The following is a 16,168-nucleotide window of genomic DNA, read 5'->3' on the forward strand; positions in this document are numbered from 1 at the left end:
GTGGGATGACAATAGGAGGCCGACTGCGTGGTGCGTCCAACTTTTGGAGAAGGAATGAATGGGGGGACTGATCGAAGAATGTTGATGGGTGTCGCGGGCGTACTGGTAGCCGGGGGGTTAGGACGTCAGGGGCGTGAGTGGAACGCGACGCCGATTCAGGGGTGGTTGGAAAAATGGTAAAACGTAGATGAAGATGTGGATGCAGCGGAATCCCATTTTTGTAGATGGGCATGCCTGACAGCTTTTGTGACTTGCTCAGTGAAGGGGAACTGATCGGGAGCGAATGCGGATTGAATGCTGGATGCTGGGAGTGTTTGCAGGTTCGGAGGATGATGGGGGGGTGATGTTGAAGTCAAATGGGACGGGGTGTAAAGATGAGACCGGGATGGGATGGGATGGTGATAAGGATGGCGATAGCGATAGTGAGCGAGTATAGCTCGTTTGGGCTCCATTACCTGCACAACTATAGGCATCGATAGACATTTCTGATACGTTCCCATCGCATTCCATACGTTGGACTGAGTGGGTACTCCATCATGATGGGCCAATCCCGGTCGCAGCTGAATGCATGGGTGGCGCAATTGCCAGCTTATTGAAGCTGTACGCTAGTGGATCGCACTCGAGAACAGCTTTGATAAGCGGCCTTTGCGATTGCATGGTAGAGAGATGGTAGGTGGGTCATGATGGGGATCACTGGAGACGAATGTATTGTAGGCCCGAGGAGCAAGGAGTGTATGAATGGATATATAGATACTGAATTAGGATGTTGCCATTGGCAAACTGCACCCGCGAGGCAGACGTGGCGTTGATTAGATGATATCAAACCAATGAGGGGCCGTCCGAGACGTGGCGTCGATCAGACGACGTCAAACCGTACGAGGTGTCGCGAGGCGAAGGGAAGAGATGTCAGCCTTGTGAGGCAACTGTGATGACGATCAGGTGATGCTTATTTTATTGGGGACGCGCGAGAGGCACGTAGGCACGATGGGCATGATGGGAATATTGCCGCGTCGTCGGGAAATCGAGGTTGAGTATGAAGACCAGGAACAAGGGGCGTATCGGAGAGGTGAGGAATAGAATGGATGGGACACGGAAGTATTTCTAAAATGGTAGCTAGGAATGAACGAAAATTCAAATATCGTGTCAAATGGTGTCTCATGTCAAATGCAAGTCAATGGGTGTACCCACCGACATTCATCAAATTTATGAGAACGATGACGACGGCGACATCGACGGACCGGTGACTCAACCAAACGACGGCGACGATCTCTGATCTGGATGGACAAGTCTCAGTCAGCCCGTGCTAGTAAGAAAGGTGTGCGAGGATTAGAATGAATCAAGGTGGGCTTCTAGTTGAATAGACTCTCCGAATATCCATCCTCGCTCTTTTCTCAGATATAACCTTCGCCGTTTCCCAATGCATCCACCTCCCCTTGCTAATGACCTCTAGTTATGATATTCACGATTTCACGTCTCGTTCCTCTCCCCCATCTCCCTCATTCCTTCAGCCGTGTACCTCGTCTGCCCTGTAGCAAGATCTGTACCACCACCCCTCTCACAAGTATTGCTAGCTTCAGGGGCATTCATGCCTCTCACCCCTACTCCACCCTCGTCGTAAACCACAGAATGCCATCCTTGCTCTCGCCGTCTTTGCAGCTGCAGGTGGCGCCTCCCTCTTCAGCGCCATCAACGCCTACTCCATGGCTCTCCGCATCGATCCAAGCCCTATCAATGACCTCTCACTTCCCGCCATCCACCAACCCCCCATCGACACGCCTCCCACTTCCAATTTCTCTCTCGCCATCGACGATTTACGCGCTGCTTTCCCCCATCTCTCTATTGTATCAACAGACCCGAATGAACTGTATGCTTATGCTCAATCTACTTATTCCCAGATACCAGGTGCGTGCTTTCGTCTTTATGGTCCACCTTCGTTATTGCCCAGCCTTTGTGTGGACATTGTATTCAGTAGTCATGCGTTGCAGGACTTCCACATGCCGTCATTGTGCACGTCAGGAGCACAGATGATGTCGTTAAAGTTGTCAACATATCTAGGAACCATCTTGTACCCATTGTCCCCTATGCGGGAGGAACCAGCCTCGAGGGCAACTTGTCTGCTGTGAGTCGTTAGAGTCTTTGTACTTGTCCCTTTTCGCCTTGCTTGACGCTTGCATTGTGTGGTGATTCGGCATATAGCACGTGCCATTCACTCTTTAGATCACCCCTTATCTTTACTACACAGTCTCCCACGTAACTATTTACCACCTTTCTTCCTCCTCCCCTTCAAGCTTTTTGTCTGCCTTGTATATCCTTTCATCCGTGCTTATGTTCTTCCCGTCTCCATTCTACAGCCGCCTGGCCCCTCTGCAAGTATCTGCATCGATTTGTCTGGACTAGATCAGATCGTGGCTATCAATGGTCAGCTCTCTCCTCCTTCATTCACGTCCCCTCTTTCTTTCCAGCCTCTACTTCGATTCTCAAAACATCAAAGCTAACTCGTCCATCATTCTCTTCCTCGCTCACGGCACACAGAATCAGACTCTGATGTTGTCTGCCAAGCTGGCGTCACGTGGAACGGGCTGAATGAGATTTTGAGAGAGAAAGGCGCGTGTTGGCGTGTTTTGTGGGTCGTGTTGAGTTGCTGATGGTCATTGTATCGTTGCTCTTTTATCTTTCATATTTTCATTTGTCGATTCCAACCTACGCTTGAACTTTTTTGCATCGACGCCGGACGGCTCTGGAATGTGTTTCGTGAACTCACGACCTGCCGACACTACAAACATCGCGACTTCGCAACTTGTCAACTTTACGAATCTTGCCTTTGGCCATCCCCGCGTCCCCTTCCCTCGTGCGGTCAAACCAAACCATCATCAAACACGTTTCCTGTCACGCCTGCCTATACGCGCGTCTGCACGTCCGAATCTCATCCAGGAATCCCGCTGTTCTTCCCTGTCAGTCCGCTTTGTCTGTTTTTGCTGCTTGGTGGTGGGATGCTTATGTGTTTGCATGTGTGAAACTATGGAAATATGGAATCACGACCTTTTGCGACTCTCGACGACAACGATAATACGACAATATCAAAACAAAACAAAAAACTTCGATGGATCTATCCTGCTCAATACTCGACGTCTACACTGGGGCTTTGACCTATCTCTCGGCGCGCGGGGTGACGGTTATGCAATGCGACCCTACAGCTCGATCCAGGTCGAGATGCCACGATAGGAGGGATGATCTCGACTGGGTGCTCTGGGAGTGAGTTGTTCTTGTTCTTCCTTTATCCTTTTCTTCCATGTTTTTCTACTCCCTACTTCCACCCACCATATTCCAATCTTCATCAATCCCCATATCACTACGACTTTGACTACAACTGCGACGCTAATGCTGAACTCACTTTTTGGCATGGACAGCTAATGCGGTTAGGTATGGGACTGCGGGGGGCGAGTGGGTGTTGAATGCTGTGAGTTGTCGTCCCCCTACATTCTCTCTCTCTCTCTCTCTCTCTCTCTCTCTCTCTCTCTCTGCCTTCTCTTTCTATTTTTTCATTTGATGAGAATTTTTTTTTTTCACGCAACTCATAATCTATTATCCATCATCCTTTACGCTCCCTAGTTTATATCCATACCCTCGTCACATTATCAGAAAAACTCACTCATTCCCCGCCTCACGCACACCCACTCACGTCCCGATTTTCCTACACAGACCGTCGTACTCCCATCTGGCGAAGTGATCAAGACTCGCCAACGCGCGCGCAAGTCTTCTGCTGGGTTTGACCTCACGAAGCTGTTTATAGGCGCAGAGGGAACGTTGGGGATCGTTACGGAAGGTGAGTGCGAGTGTGTGGTTTGGGTGACTTGGAGATTGAGGTACTGATGATTGATATCTTTCTTTCTTATATCCACTTGGGTTGCGTTTGCATTATACCATGCCATACTCACATGTGCATTAGTCACAATACACATCACTCACTGGTAACTGTATCAATATTCAACCGATTCTACGCACTACGCAAAACGTCTCACAAAACGTGGTATGAAACGGTATTGCAGCCACTCTGCGGTTGGCCCCACTCCTTCCAACGAGTGTTGCTATTGTGCAGTTCCCAGACGTTAGACAGGCTGCGAATGCCGTATGTGAGGTATTGAATCAGGGTGCTGCTATTTGTACGTTACTTACGCCTCCCTCTTCTTTGCCGTTTTGTTTCCACTCATTCATTTATTTTTATTTATTGCCATGATATCAACGTTATAACAGAATGTGTCGAGCTCATCGACGACCTCTGTATAAAAATGATCAACAAATACCACTCTCCCTCAACCCACCCCAACCCACACCCCGAAAAAACAACACTCTTCTTCAAATACCAAGGCTCCCCCTCCACCCTTTCTGCCACCTCCTCCCTCGTACACGATATCACGGCGAAATATGGTGCGACTGGATGCAAAGTTGCCACGGATGAGCGGGAGGGCGAGGATATTTGGGCGGATCGGAGGAATGCTCTGTTTACAGGTGTTTCGTATTTGGAGGGGAGTTTGACGGATGTTTGGTGAGTCTTTGCTTTTGGTGTTATCTCTTGGTGTTTTTCTTTTGGTGTTCGGTATCTGAATTTTGGTGTTGGCCCCGGAATTTGTGGAGCTGTGGCGAAAGCGATGCTGGCCAGTGAAGCTTGATGGCTGGCATTATCGTAGGATGGAGAGGTCGGAGGATCAGAAGTGGACGAGCATAACTCCGGAAGGAGCCTGTGGGATGGGAGCAGTAACGGATGGATCTTGCAAAACACTACTTGTTTTGTGAATAATTCATCATTTTGATTGTGATAGCTGATGCGAGGGGCTGCGGGGCTGCCTCGTGTTTCGCTCGATTTCTCTCTTTTTCGCTTTGACGGTCTTTCCTCCTTCGTCTTATCAACTAGTATCGTTTTGGAGCGTCTTTTTTTTTTCTTCTTCTTCTGTTGATTTGGCTGAGCCCATTTCTCGGACCTTTTCTGACCTTTGCTATGCTGTTTCTAGTGTGCCAGTGTCTCGCCTTCCAGACTTGATATATTCGGCCAAGCAGGATTTCGAAGAGCTGGGGCTGATTGCGCCGATTGCGGGGCATGTTGGAGATGGTGGGTCTTTTCTTCCTTTTCATCCACGCTTGGCTCTCTTCGTGCCTTGGTACCTTGATTCCTCGATATGGGACTGCTGCGACTTGGCTTTTGGTATCTTTTGGCTATGACGTTTTTGATGCAAAGATGGCATGATGCCTTCTGATATTCTGACACTTGCGATAGCAGACTTCTTTTTGGGGTATACTTTTTTTGGAAATGGACCTTGATTGGCTTAAGGAAACTTCCATGCGCTCGTGCTTTACCGGGACGAAAAGGAGTTGGGGCTGGTTCAAGAAGCTGTCAAGAGGATCAACCGAAAGGCGATCGAGCTGGATGGAACATGTAAGGTTCTTCTGTTGGCTTCTTTACTTCTTCGACGTCACTGGCAAGATCAACGTTGTTCTTCCCCCTTCTGACCCGCAGCACCTTGCCTTCGAGGTGCTAGTGACTGGTCTCACCCCGGCAATGTAAAGCGGGGGTGCTAGTTTCTACTTTCTAGCCTTTCATTCTTCCTCTTCTTGATTGCCGTCTCGTCCTATCCATATTGAAACTGAACTGATACGGTGCTTTCCGTACAGGTACTGGCGAGCATGGTGTCGGGATCGGCAAACGCGACTACCTTGTGACCGAGTTGGGTGAGGGGACAGTGGGGCTGATGAGGACGATCAAGCAGACGCTAGACCCGCACAACCTGTTTAACCCCGGAAAGGTTAGTGTGGACCACTAGTCCTTTTTTTCCCTTGCTAGTGGAAACTCCAAAGATAAATGAACAAACTGAGTGATATATGCCTTGCATGATTGTCTCGCTATTTTTTTTGGCAGCTCTATCCTGACGCAACGGTTCTTCCTGTCGATGCCAGTGTTTTGACATTTTACAGTAACTGTAATACGGTACGGTAACTTGAAGACCATTTTGCCTACTAATCAAGTGTGGAGTAGACCGACTGGGCTGTGTGTTGTATAGTTAAAACGGTATAGAAGCTTCACAGCAAGTCTTTTGAAATTTCAAATGGGAGGCTGAGCTGGCTGGACGAAGCTAATTTAATTTGAGTGGAAAAGCCGCGGTGTTCTCGACATGGCGGTAGAAGGCTAGATAGATAATGCGAGAGATAGCTTGTTCGAGTTATATTGAATGTTGCGTCATGTACGTTAAACGTCGTTTAGGTGTACGCCATTGTCAGTGCCGCGGTGCGTTCCGGGATGATGCAAGTCTTTACCGCAGGGGAAGGAAGTATACCGTAAGGAGGGGAGGGATGGGTGATCGTAAGAGTGGGTAAGACGATAAGATGAAGTGGCTGCACGGTGGTGCCAGTGGGCGTGGTGTTTTGGACGTCTGATTCTGCTTCAAGTTGACAGGACGGAGGGAGAAATGGTCCGAGAGAGTCCCCCCCCCCAACTATGGCATTACGTTATGCACCGCAGTTTGCCAGAGAACGTGGAGAATGAGGAATCGAAGAGCTGAACACTGCGTGTTTTTTTTTTGTTTTGTGTTTCTTGCGAGTTGAATGATGGTGGCCATTCCCGTGTCAGCAGACTGGATGCAGCCATCGGCCGTTCGAGTGCGTCACTGGCAGGACGGTATCGATCCGTATGTCATGGGAGATGCTGACCCCATTCAGTAGCTAACTGGCCGACTCGGAGAGGGCAGGTTTGACTGAGATCAGTTCCTGGGAATCGTGACTGGACGCGGTGCGGTACTCGCGGTGGGGTGCGAAATTGGCAGGGGACGTGCTGGGAGAGACGTGACGCTGATAAGGCGCAGTGATTTTCTCGCCGTTCATGAGTGGCTCGATGTGGCAAGGAATGGCGGATGATGATACCAATGGAATGATACGGCCAGTGATACAGACGGGCGTAGATGGGAATTGAAGAGCATACGTTGTTAGTCTGCCAACCGATGATTCTAGGGAATGCACATGATTGAAAGACTGCTTTGGAGGATCCGCACAAAGGGCGGCATACTGATTTCCAGATGGGGACAGCCGCGGGATCAGCCGGTGCATTTGGGCCCCGGGACGCCATGCCGGATCGGCGGCCCACGAGGGAGAGCAAAGAGCTGCGATCGTATCTCGGGTCACACTCTTGCAATAAATCAGTGCGACGATAGGCTAATGCGCTCAGCCGCTGCGTCTCTTCAATGGCGAGCATCGCTGGGGACGTCGAGGGACATGGGCGTCGTCGATGGAATGGACGGTGACAGCGAGATGTGACTGGCATGGAGGAGAGACATGCTGGCGAGGAGCGACGGCATGGAGAATCCTGTGACCATCATGATCTCTGATGCGTCTGATGGTGTGTAGCCTATCAGGATGGGTACGCATTCAGAATGGGATTATCTGGTGCGACGGGCATAAAAATACATAGATGTGGTATCACGTTGGCATCGCATTCTGTTTGACGTTTGTCGCTTTTTGTCTTGTTTTTCTCCGAGAAGAGACGCTGGTGTCCTACTGCAGCTACTAAAGAACCCGAAAGCAACACCCGCTGCCATCTGATGTAAGATCACGCATAGAACTGGTTTCGTCTCAACTCTCCATATCAAGACCGGCCTTTTCCATCACATCCAGTCCTATTACTCTAAGCGTTCATCGCTACCGACTTTCTCGTCTCCTTTTCTTCTAACCACCATCACCCCTGCTCACTTAACCTGCCCCACCATCGTCTATCTCGTATTTAGCGGATATCCCTCTCACCCACATCACGAAGTAGACCTATATACGTGATACATCCCCCACACGCATACAATCACATCTTACATGCCTGGAGACATCATCATGACATCCCGGAGACCATCGCATTCCCTCCGTTTTATAATCGTGGGAGGCAGCATAGCTGGCCTCTCCTGCGCATATGCTCTTAGAGAAGTTGGTCATCAGGTCCTCGTCCTCGAGCAGTCTGATGGCACATATAGAGTGAGCCCATTTCCTTTTGGCGACTTGCTAAAACTCAATTTCCATTTCGTCTCGATCGATCGTAGAGTCATGGTGGTATACGTTCACCACCAAATATGACACGTCTCCTCAACTATTGGGGTCTAGGTCCCGCATTGGCAAAAGTGTCAATGAAGGGTTCACAATTCACATTCAAGGATGGTACGTCTCTTCTTTTTCATGCAAAATTTACATCGGTCTCTCATATGCTCGCACTTGTAGGGGAATCGGGGGACACAATGGGCTTGCTCATTCTTCACGAAAAACTTATGAAGGCTCTCCAAGCCGAATTTCTCTTTATCCAGGTATGTTTCCCCTCCCCCCTTTCGTCTTCCCACTTGGGGGGCTAACTCCCTCTTCGTCCAGCATGGCGACCTCCACACCCTGTTCTACGACCTCGCAGTCAAGAACGGCGTTCTCTTCCGCTATGAATCAAAGGTGACCACCATCGACCCATGGGCTGGCACTGTCACACTGCAGACGGGCGCAAAGTTCTCTGCGGATGTGATCGTCGGTGCAGACGGGTATAAGAGCGTCGTGCGCCCTATCGTGGTGGGCCCGCAGGCTTTGCGGGGAATCAAGGATAGAAGGGTCTCCGTAAAGTAAGTCCTTCGTTTCTTTGTCTTGTGTGAGATAGGGTGGAAGAAGGATGGGGATGAGAAATTAATGATGTTGATGCTGATGACAACACTGATTGACTCGCCTTCTTTTTCTTCTGTAGTCTCACGATACCGACGGAGTTGATGCGGCAAGACGAGGATCTCGCACCGTTGGCAGAGTCTTCAGAGGTGAGCTCATTTGATGCACCCGCCCGATTGATCGTTTACTAATGCTGCTTTAGTGGACACTTTGGGTGGGCGATAACTGCTGTATACATGCGCTCCTTGTCGTACGTCCTTCCCTAGCCTTTCTTTTCACACCACGCATTCAATTACAAATATTATACTAGTCCTCAAAACGCGAATACGGCATGGTAATACATTTGCCATTCCCACTAGAAGGCGTGGACGAGCACTGGAACGAGCATATTTCCATAGACGATCTGGCCCAGCGGTTCGAAAATTACGAGCCGAGGTAAGCCGTGCTTTCTCCCTTTATCAAAAATTCTTACCGTTTATGTCCGTATGCTGACTGAACGATAAACTCGTGCCTGCGAACAGAATCCGCAAATTGCTAAAACTTTGCTCGACGATAACGCCGACGTTGCATGTCATCCACGAGCCGTTCGACAACTGGGTGCACGAGAGCGGGAAGGTCGTCCTCGTCGGAGAGGCTGCTCATCCACTCATGGTTCGTCCATCCCCTCCATTTTTTTCTGTTTTTCTTTTGGCTCTTGTCCCTCCGGAAAATAAGTCATCATCTAACTTGATTGCGATGAACAGCCCAATGGCTCACATAACGCCGCTCTAGCCGTCGAAGACGCCATGACGCTCTCCACACTCTTCGCCCTCCCCCTCACACCCGCCCAAACCCCCCTCCTCCTCTCCGCATACGAAGAGCTGCGCCAAGCACGCTGCGCCGCTACGCAAGCCTCCGAGCGCCAAAAGCGCGACTTCGTCTGCCTCCCTCACGGCCCCGAGCAGCGCGCGCGGGACGAGGGTTTCAGACAGGCGCGCAAGCGCGCGTTGTTAGACTGGGACGAAGCCGACGAGGACTTTTTGAGGGAGACCTGGGAGGAGTATATCGAGCTGTTTGGATTCGACGCGAGGGAGGCTGTGGAGGATTGGTGGACCAAGTGGGGGGGCGCGATGATGAGGAAGGGGGATATTGGCGGAGGGCATGGGGAGGTGGAGATGGGCGCGGGCGGAGTGGGTGGTGGGGAGAGGAGGGTGCAGGCGCCGACGTATGAGGTTAGTGTCATGCGGGATGGGGTGATGGTATGACCGGGAGGAATGGGGGAGGCGGCGCGTATGACCCCCCCACAGGTGTGATTATACGGAGGGGAGGATTTATATACAGGGGGAGATGATTTACCTCGGTTGCGTGCTCTATGGATGTAGGATGAATCGGCGGTGACGGCGGTAGATTGATGCCATTTGGACATTCCTCGTTTAATGACTTTTGGCATTGTGACGACGTGACATGAGCCCCTCCTGCATGTAGGATAGACTTTGGGTTTCATACGTGGATTCCTAACGTCGCACGCAAACTGGCAATCCACATGTACACAATTTTTATATCTCTGTTTTTCTACTCCCCGTCTCAGCTTCTTATCCGTTTGTTTTTTTAGTAGTACATCGCGATGAATAATAATAATAAAAATGGTCCAGAACATGCTTTCTTCAATGTTTTCAGAGGTATCCAAGGCCAAGGTCATGATTGTCTCGATTATGGTGATGATACAATACAATTCGTTGAGCCTGCCAACCGAAATAAAAAAACCCAATCAAGGAAGGAGTGCGTTCTACGCTCTAGGCATGTGTCTAGTGTATATAAATGAATGGAATATTGCGTGCAAATCTAGGATGTAGTGCATCCTTCCGGTATTCTAAAGCGCCCTTCTTCTATGCAATAGGTGACGTCCATATGGAAGATTATGCGGTGGGTGTAACAACAGCTTGAGTGGGCTGTCGTAGTGCGTTAAGACGCGTTTTCCTTTCTTCTTCCTCTATAGCTTGTTGCTCGAGCTGTAGACAAGGATGGGACGATGAGTGAGGAAGACAAGGTAAGCAGTGAAATGGACGTACGAGACTCTGCCATGAGTGGTCAACGGGGAGCTGAGGAAACGAGTTGGGATAGTGTTAGTATGCGGAGTGATCGTGGAGATAGATGGTACTAACGTGTCGTACGGCGTCTTGGCGTTTGGTGTGCGTAAGAGCACCAGCGGCGATTAGGACACCGATGGTGAGACCCTGAGCCCACATACGTGCCTGCACAACCTACATCACGGCAACAACAAACAAGTGAGTTGGGAACCAAAAGAGAAAGACCTCGCGATCTAAGCGAAACGAACCTTTTGAGGTAATGACTGGTGCCTAATTCAACGGAGAACATGAGCATCAGGTGGGTTGTGTGCAGGTATGGTCGAAGGAGGTGCTTACTTGTCTCGTGCAATGATCCCACCGGCGGCTGCGATGGAAAGAGCCCAGCTTCCGAGGATAATGCTGTATTGGTGCTGGATCGCCCATGATTTGACCTTTTCTTTCGTGGAAAGGGCATTCCACCGTGCTTCAGCCTCAGCAGCCTCCTTGTCCAGTTCCATCTTACCCGCGCCCGTCCTAAATCGACGCGTCGCATCGCAAGTCATCAGCAACTGTGATAATTCGAGTCATCGAAGGGCGCTGGAGCACTCACCATTGAGCTCGGTCGTATGCGAGACCGCGCCGCTCGGCTTGGATGGATATGCATGGTGCGATGACCATGACGACGGGAAGGACTTTGAGAGGGAGCGGGAGGGCGCGGTAGTACGCCCATCTGCGGCTCAGGTAGTAGAATCCTGGAACGGCGAGGGCAACGCTGCCGACGAAGCCTTCGGTAGCACCGCGGATGGTGGCGGAGGTGTGTCCTTGGAGCTCTTCCTCTGATACGATCTTCATGGTTGGCGTAGGTTAGAGAGGTTTACAGATATGTTTGAAGGTTCAAGGATGCAAGGTGTGCAAATTATGCAAAGTGTGTAGGCGTGTTATGCTGCAAGTGACTGCGACGGCGAAAGCGATGTGGGTGGCCATGTCGACGTTCTTTTTATCTGGTGGATGTCGCCGGTAAGTCGGATGATGGGAGGCGCCTTCGGGATAGGTCGGGGACGGTGAAATGCATTGGCGGGTTCTTCCGCGGGACCTCGACGGACGAACTCGAAAAGTCTGCCAGTGCGGTCAACACCGGTCATCCTGAGCAATATGCTATCCTTATTCGAATCGAACACTGGAGCACATTGACATCGGAGACGACGACGATACACTGATTAAGATGGCCTTACCTGTTTACTGACCTAGATAAGATCAAGATTGATCATTGCAGTCATGGGTTTGGGTTTATCGGAGCATGTGAGATATACATGTCGACAGGTACTTGGGTGATGGTCGCTGGAACATATTCTCGTTCAGGGTCCCCGGCTTGTAATGCAATCAGGACGGAATGTCTGTGGTGAAGTATATCGCTGTCCGACTCCGACCCGACCCAACTGTCGTAGCGCATAGTAGCCTTAAACTGCGGTTCACCCTCATTCACCTAAGGTAAGCTATTCGTGGTTCTACTGCTTAGACCACTCACTCATGCACGGCTTCTAGGCGAGGGAATTATGAGTTACTAGTAAAGGTGAGCCCCCCTTGTAGTTGTCCACTCTATAAGCAGACCGCAACCATCGTTCTAGAATCATCGTGATAAAGGCCTTTCCCTTCTCGATCAGCACATGCGAATAGGTTTCTTGTTCGCGTAGCCCTAGAGTTTCGCGCTTTGCGCTCAATCACGTATGGGAGAAGTGACCACCAATCCTTGCTCAGGTAAGCTTTCCGGACTTCTATTGCATGAAGGTCAACTTACTCGCACACACAAGTTCAGGCGACTAGACCGCCTTAAACTTTAAACGTTATGGGAGATTGAGAACGATACCTACCAGTTGAATTGGAGTTTACGCTTAGGTAGTTCCCCGCTATATAAACGAGTTTAACACCGCCTAGACAAAATCGTGTCCGTCGTCCGAAATCGATAGCAATAGTGATCTTGTCCCTGTCGATCATAGAGATACAAAAGGCGTGATCGACTAGTAGTACCTCCACATCTTTCGAAGTGATCCAGATTGATTCGAGCTGTAATTACGTCTCTTGCAGATTTGCAAAAGCGGATTTAAACACTTTCCACAACCGAATCGCAACCGCCGTCCGAACTCCATGATCAAGGCCCCTGTCGATCACAGTTAGCTGAACACAGGGTACGACAGGGGTGATCGACTACTTCATTGCCATACCGGATTCGAATACGGAGCAGACGGACCCGAGCTGACACCTCCTGCGAAAGCGGGTTCAACACTTTCAAGACCGAATCATCATCTGGCAACGCTGCCCGGATTTCATATCACGCTGGTGATTCCGTCGATCACTCGATGGACTATCTCAGTTGGGCACTGCTGAAGATGATTGACTTCCTCGTCACTTTGTCACTTTACTCAAGCCTGCAAGCGTAACAGATGGGAGATGGATGTGAGCTTTCAGTTGTAGGACAGTTGCTTGTCGCTTCCTCAATTGTCATACTTACGCAACTTATGTTTGTAACAGCTTATATACATACCTTTGAAACACGAATGGTTCGTGTGCAAGAAAATATTTCCGTTTGACGCATTTTTGGGGACATTCGACTACATCCCCGTAGGCAGCTTCGGGGTTCTACTCTCTTTCTTGCCAATAGAAGGCAATAACCTTCTCATATATCTCTTGACATTACCCCGCCTTTGGGCAGGTTGGGGTGCGCCAGCATCTGATACTGATTGTAATAAACGTGTAGGAATGATAATTGCTGTCTCGTAAACAGAATGTGCACCTCTTGCAAGCAAAGAAGATGTGGAGCGGTTCGCAAGGAATCGAGACTCGAAACACCTCGAGATTGTCTGCACAATGCCATGAGGAAGATAGACTTGATGGGTTGTCCAACGAGGAGGTTCATTTTCGCTATGCCTCGCAGGCTCCTCGAGAACTCCAAAGGTAGCGGACAAAGGATCACGCAGTGAGCTGGTGGTAGTCCGATCAGATGGCAATGACATGTGAGCTTCATCATATTTCATAATCAAAGCATTACAGACAAAAATTTTCAGCGCGAGAGCGAATTTAATGCAGAAGCTTTAGATATTCTCGCGATAGGGGGACCTTGGGGGAAAAATTACTGCCCCCAATAATGGCTGCAGCGCAGGTTGCTTTTGCTAGCCGGAAATTTATCTAAGGCATATTCGACGACCTGGAGAGCGTTGGCGCTATCGCGTGCTTTGGTGAACTCTCTAGAGTGAATAACATCCAACTCCTCTTCTGGGTCACCCTATTCGATAAATTGTATGGCCGTCTCTGCCCAAATGAAGAGACCTGCGACACGACTTGCGAGCTATATCAAGTACGGGCTGATCAAGTACGGGGATCCTGGCCACTCAATGGCTCCCAATGTAGGATATTTCAACCTCGATTTGCCGAAAGGATTCTGTTACATGGCCCTCACGACCGGTGACGATCAAGTCGAAAGTCCTGGGAAGTGAGGACCATTCGGCTATGTTATTGATGAGATTTGTGCGCTGTAAGTCAGGAATTCCGTCTAGGCACTTATCCAACACATCCACGACGATAACTGGATACCTCATAGTCCAAGATACATTTTTGAGAAAACGGTGTTTGCACTACAGAAAATACATACTCGTTGCGCGACTTATCAGCGAATTTTGACTCGACTGCTTCCAACGGTTTGATATAGATGTTTAAAGTGAGCATGCAAGTCCGCAGGATCCATTTGTTTCTCAATCAGGGTTTGTACGATAATCTTTGTTATGGTGCCGTCAAAGTCAGCGAGATCATAAACTAGGGTATGCCAGATAGAGCAACTGGGCCGCTTGACGCACAGTCGTCCCTCCGAAACTAAAAAAATCCCCGCAAGTCGTCCTATCTTACTCAAGTGCGAGACAAAGCAACGGCAGATTTTCCAGCTCCAGGGTTGCCTGTAATCCACACTATGTTTTTCTTGGCTTCCTGATCGTCAAGGCAGATTTTGACCGCCTTGAGGATATCCTCTCGAGCGTCTAACATGCACGGCCGAACAAAATGTTTGCAGCGATAAGCAGGATTCAGAAGCAGCTTTTCCAGGATGTTGTGGTCCCCCGAACATTCGTGATGTACGCTGTATGGTTGTAAGAGTTACTGTTGTCCCCAACATGAGATCCCGTTTAAATGTAAGGCATTTCAAGCCATGGACATGATGTTAGAATCATTGTGGTACGAGTGAAAGACTCGGGACTGAAGGCAGTGGTTGTGGTTGAGAAATCCCACGCCACCAAGCTACGCCATCATGAAACGGGCGGGTTTTGGATTCTCTACGCAGCCTTGGACGCAGTCAACATATTTTTTCTATCCGTCCAACGCTTCGTTAAAACTGGTCTCCCCAATTCTGCCCACAGAAAATGCCAGTCCAGTCGAGTATCAGCGCTGACGAAAAAGCGCGAATCAAATCCGCTCTCCCTTCTTCATCCAATAAAATCATGACAGCCACACCAGCTCGTGTCTACTTTGCACACCCACAGCCGAGCAAATGGTCCTACGGTGGTATCGAGGGTGCACTTGCATTCGTGCGAGATACTACGAAGGATGCTTTCTTCTTGAAAGTGGTGGACCTCAATGGTTCGAGGGGCGTCATATGGGAGCACGAGCTTTATGACGGCTTTGACTATTTTCAGGATAGACCGTTCTTTCACTCCTTTGCAGGTGATGTGAGTCTTGGAATGCTCATCTTATATTTATATATCGCTTGTGAGGCAGTTCTAATATAACCCAAATCCCATAAAGGAGTGTATGATAGGTCTCATATTTGCCAACGAAAAGGAGGCAAAGACTCTCTTCAAAAAAGTTACAACTCGTAAAGAAGAGAAAGGTATGCTCTCGTTAACTTGCTGTCGATGCCCATTTCCGACGATTGTTAGTGGCCAAAGTAGGTGGCTCAGAGAAGAAGAAGAAATCCGCGAAAGGAGGCAAGATTGATAAATCCATGATCTCAGGACCAACGACGGGATCGTTCGTGCACGTCGCACATATGGGGTATGATGATGAGAAAGGGTTCACTTCAAATAACGTTGACCCTTCATGGACCACCCTCGTCGGTAACTTGGAGGATATTGGCGTACCCCGCGAATACATAAATAACGACAGGCAATTTATCGAAAGATTTATGTCCGAAGACAAAAATCGTGAATTGGCGGCGGCTGAGAAGGCAGCAAAGAAACCACCTGCACCACCTGCACCCCGTCGTGTACAGCACGGACAGCAGGATAGTGTGGCTTCAATTCATACAGATACTGCGCCCACTCCACCTCCACCACCTCCTTCCCGACCACCACCCCCACCTTCGCGTCCTGCAGCAGCCCCTCCAGCTCCTCCAACGCAAGCGCCGCCACCGCCACCACAGCGACATCCACGTGCACCGCCAACACCTTCCAGGGGAGGTCCGCCTCCGCCGCCTACACGTCCGATGAGTA

General features: G+C 49.7%; 8 protein-coding genes across 8 annotated transcripts; 3 read left to right on the plus strand and 5 right to left on the minus strand.

The window, feature by feature from the left end:
- SERLADRAFT_478403 (uncharacterized protein) lies at positions 1-645 on the plus strand (the record flags this gene model as incomplete). Its single annotated transcript, XM_007323288.1, has 2 exons — positions 1-176; positions 265-645. 2 exons carry the CDS (start codon positions 55-57, stop codon positions 434-436), a joined length of 294 nt encoding a protein of 97 aa, XP_007323350.1.
- Positions 646-1,700: 1,055 nt separating this feature from the next.
- SERLADRAFT_373977 (uncharacterized protein) lies at positions 1,701-5,813 on the plus strand (the record flags this gene model as incomplete). Its single annotated transcript, XM_007323289.1, has 13 exons — positions 1,701-1,902; positions 1,986-2,119; positions 2,352-2,418; positions 2,533-2,604; positions 2,932-2,951; positions 3,195-3,252; positions 3,408-3,457; positions 3,700-3,823; positions 4,047-4,135; positions 4,263-4,543; positions 5,007-5,104; positions 5,324-5,428; positions 5,665-5,813. The coding sequence occupies 13 exons, from the start codon at positions 1,701-1,703 to the stop codon at positions 5,811-5,813; spliced, it is 1,449 nt and encodes a 482-aa protein (XP_007323351.1).
- SERLADRAFT_401248 (uncharacterized protein) lies at positions 5,810-5,998 on the minus strand (the record flags this gene model as incomplete). Its single annotated transcript, XM_007323290.1, has 1 exon — positions 5,810-5,998. The coding sequence occupies one exon, from the start codon at positions 5,996-5,998 to the stop codon at positions 5,810-5,812; it is 189 nt and encodes a 62-aa protein (XP_007323352.1).
- A 710-nt stretch (positions 5,999-6,708) lies between these two features.
- SERLADRAFT_442732 (uncharacterized protein) lies at positions 6,709-7,303 on the minus strand (the record flags this gene model as incomplete). Its single annotated transcript, XM_007323291.1, has 2 exons — positions 6,709-6,973; positions 7,035-7,303. 2 exons carry the CDS (start codon positions 7,301-7,303, stop codon positions 6,709-6,711), a joined length of 534 nt encoding a protein of 177 aa, XP_007323353.1.
- A 557-nt stretch (positions 7,304-7,860) lies between these two features.
- Positions 7,861-10,270, plus strand: SERLADRAFT_453241 (uncharacterized protein; the record flags this gene model as incomplete). The annotated part of the gene is made up of 9 exons (XM_007323292.1): positions 7,861-7,998; positions 8,064-8,178; positions 8,239-8,321; positions 8,383-8,618; positions 8,738-8,804; positions 8,858-8,905; positions 8,966-9,090; positions 9,177-9,306; positions 9,399-10,270. The coding sequence occupies 9 exons, from the start codon at positions 7,861-7,863 to the stop codon at positions 9,897-9,899; spliced, it is 1,443 nt and encodes a 480-aa protein (XP_007323354.1).
- A 48-nt stretch (positions 10,271-10,318) lies between these two features.
- Positions 10,319-11,672, minus strand: SERLADRAFT_478415 (uncharacterized protein; the record flags this gene model as incomplete). The annotated part of the gene is made up of 7 exons (XM_007323293.1): positions 10,319-10,550; positions 10,572-10,643; positions 10,704-10,733; positions 10,797-10,895; positions 10,970-10,991; positions 11,058-11,234; positions 11,311-11,672. 7 exons carry the CDS (start codon positions 11,550-11,552, stop codon positions 10,521-10,523), a joined length of 672 nt encoding a protein of 223 aa, XP_007323355.1.
- Positions 11,673-11,830: 158 nt separating this feature from the next.
- Positions 11,831-12,415, minus strand: SERLADRAFT_478416 (uncharacterized protein; the record flags this gene model as incomplete). The annotated part of the gene is made up of 3 exons (XM_007323294.1): positions 11,831-12,189; positions 12,244-12,269; positions 12,326-12,415. The coding sequence occupies one exon, from the start codon at positions 12,148-12,150 to the stop codon at positions 11,974-11,976; it is 177 nt and encodes a 58-aa protein (XP_007323356.1).
- Positions 12,416-12,527: 112 nt separating this feature from the next.
- Positions 12,528-12,692, minus strand: SERLADRAFT_373983 (uncharacterized protein; the record flags this gene model as incomplete). Its single annotated transcript, XM_007323295.1, has 1 exon — positions 12,528-12,692. The coding sequence occupies one exon, from the start codon at positions 12,690-12,692 to the stop codon at positions 12,528-12,530; it is 165 nt and encodes a 54-aa protein (XP_007323357.1).
- Positions 12,693-16,168: the final 3,476 nt, after the last annotated feature.

The sequence above is a fragment of the Serpula lacrymans genome (assembly GCF_000218685.1).
Source record: "Serpula lacrymans var. lacrymans S7.9 unplaced genomic scaffold SERLAscaffold_15, whole genome shotgun sequence".
In the NCBI taxonomy this organism is placed as follows: Eukaryota; Fungi; Basidiomycota; class Agaricomycetes; order Boletales; family Serpulaceae; genus Serpula; species Serpula lacrymans.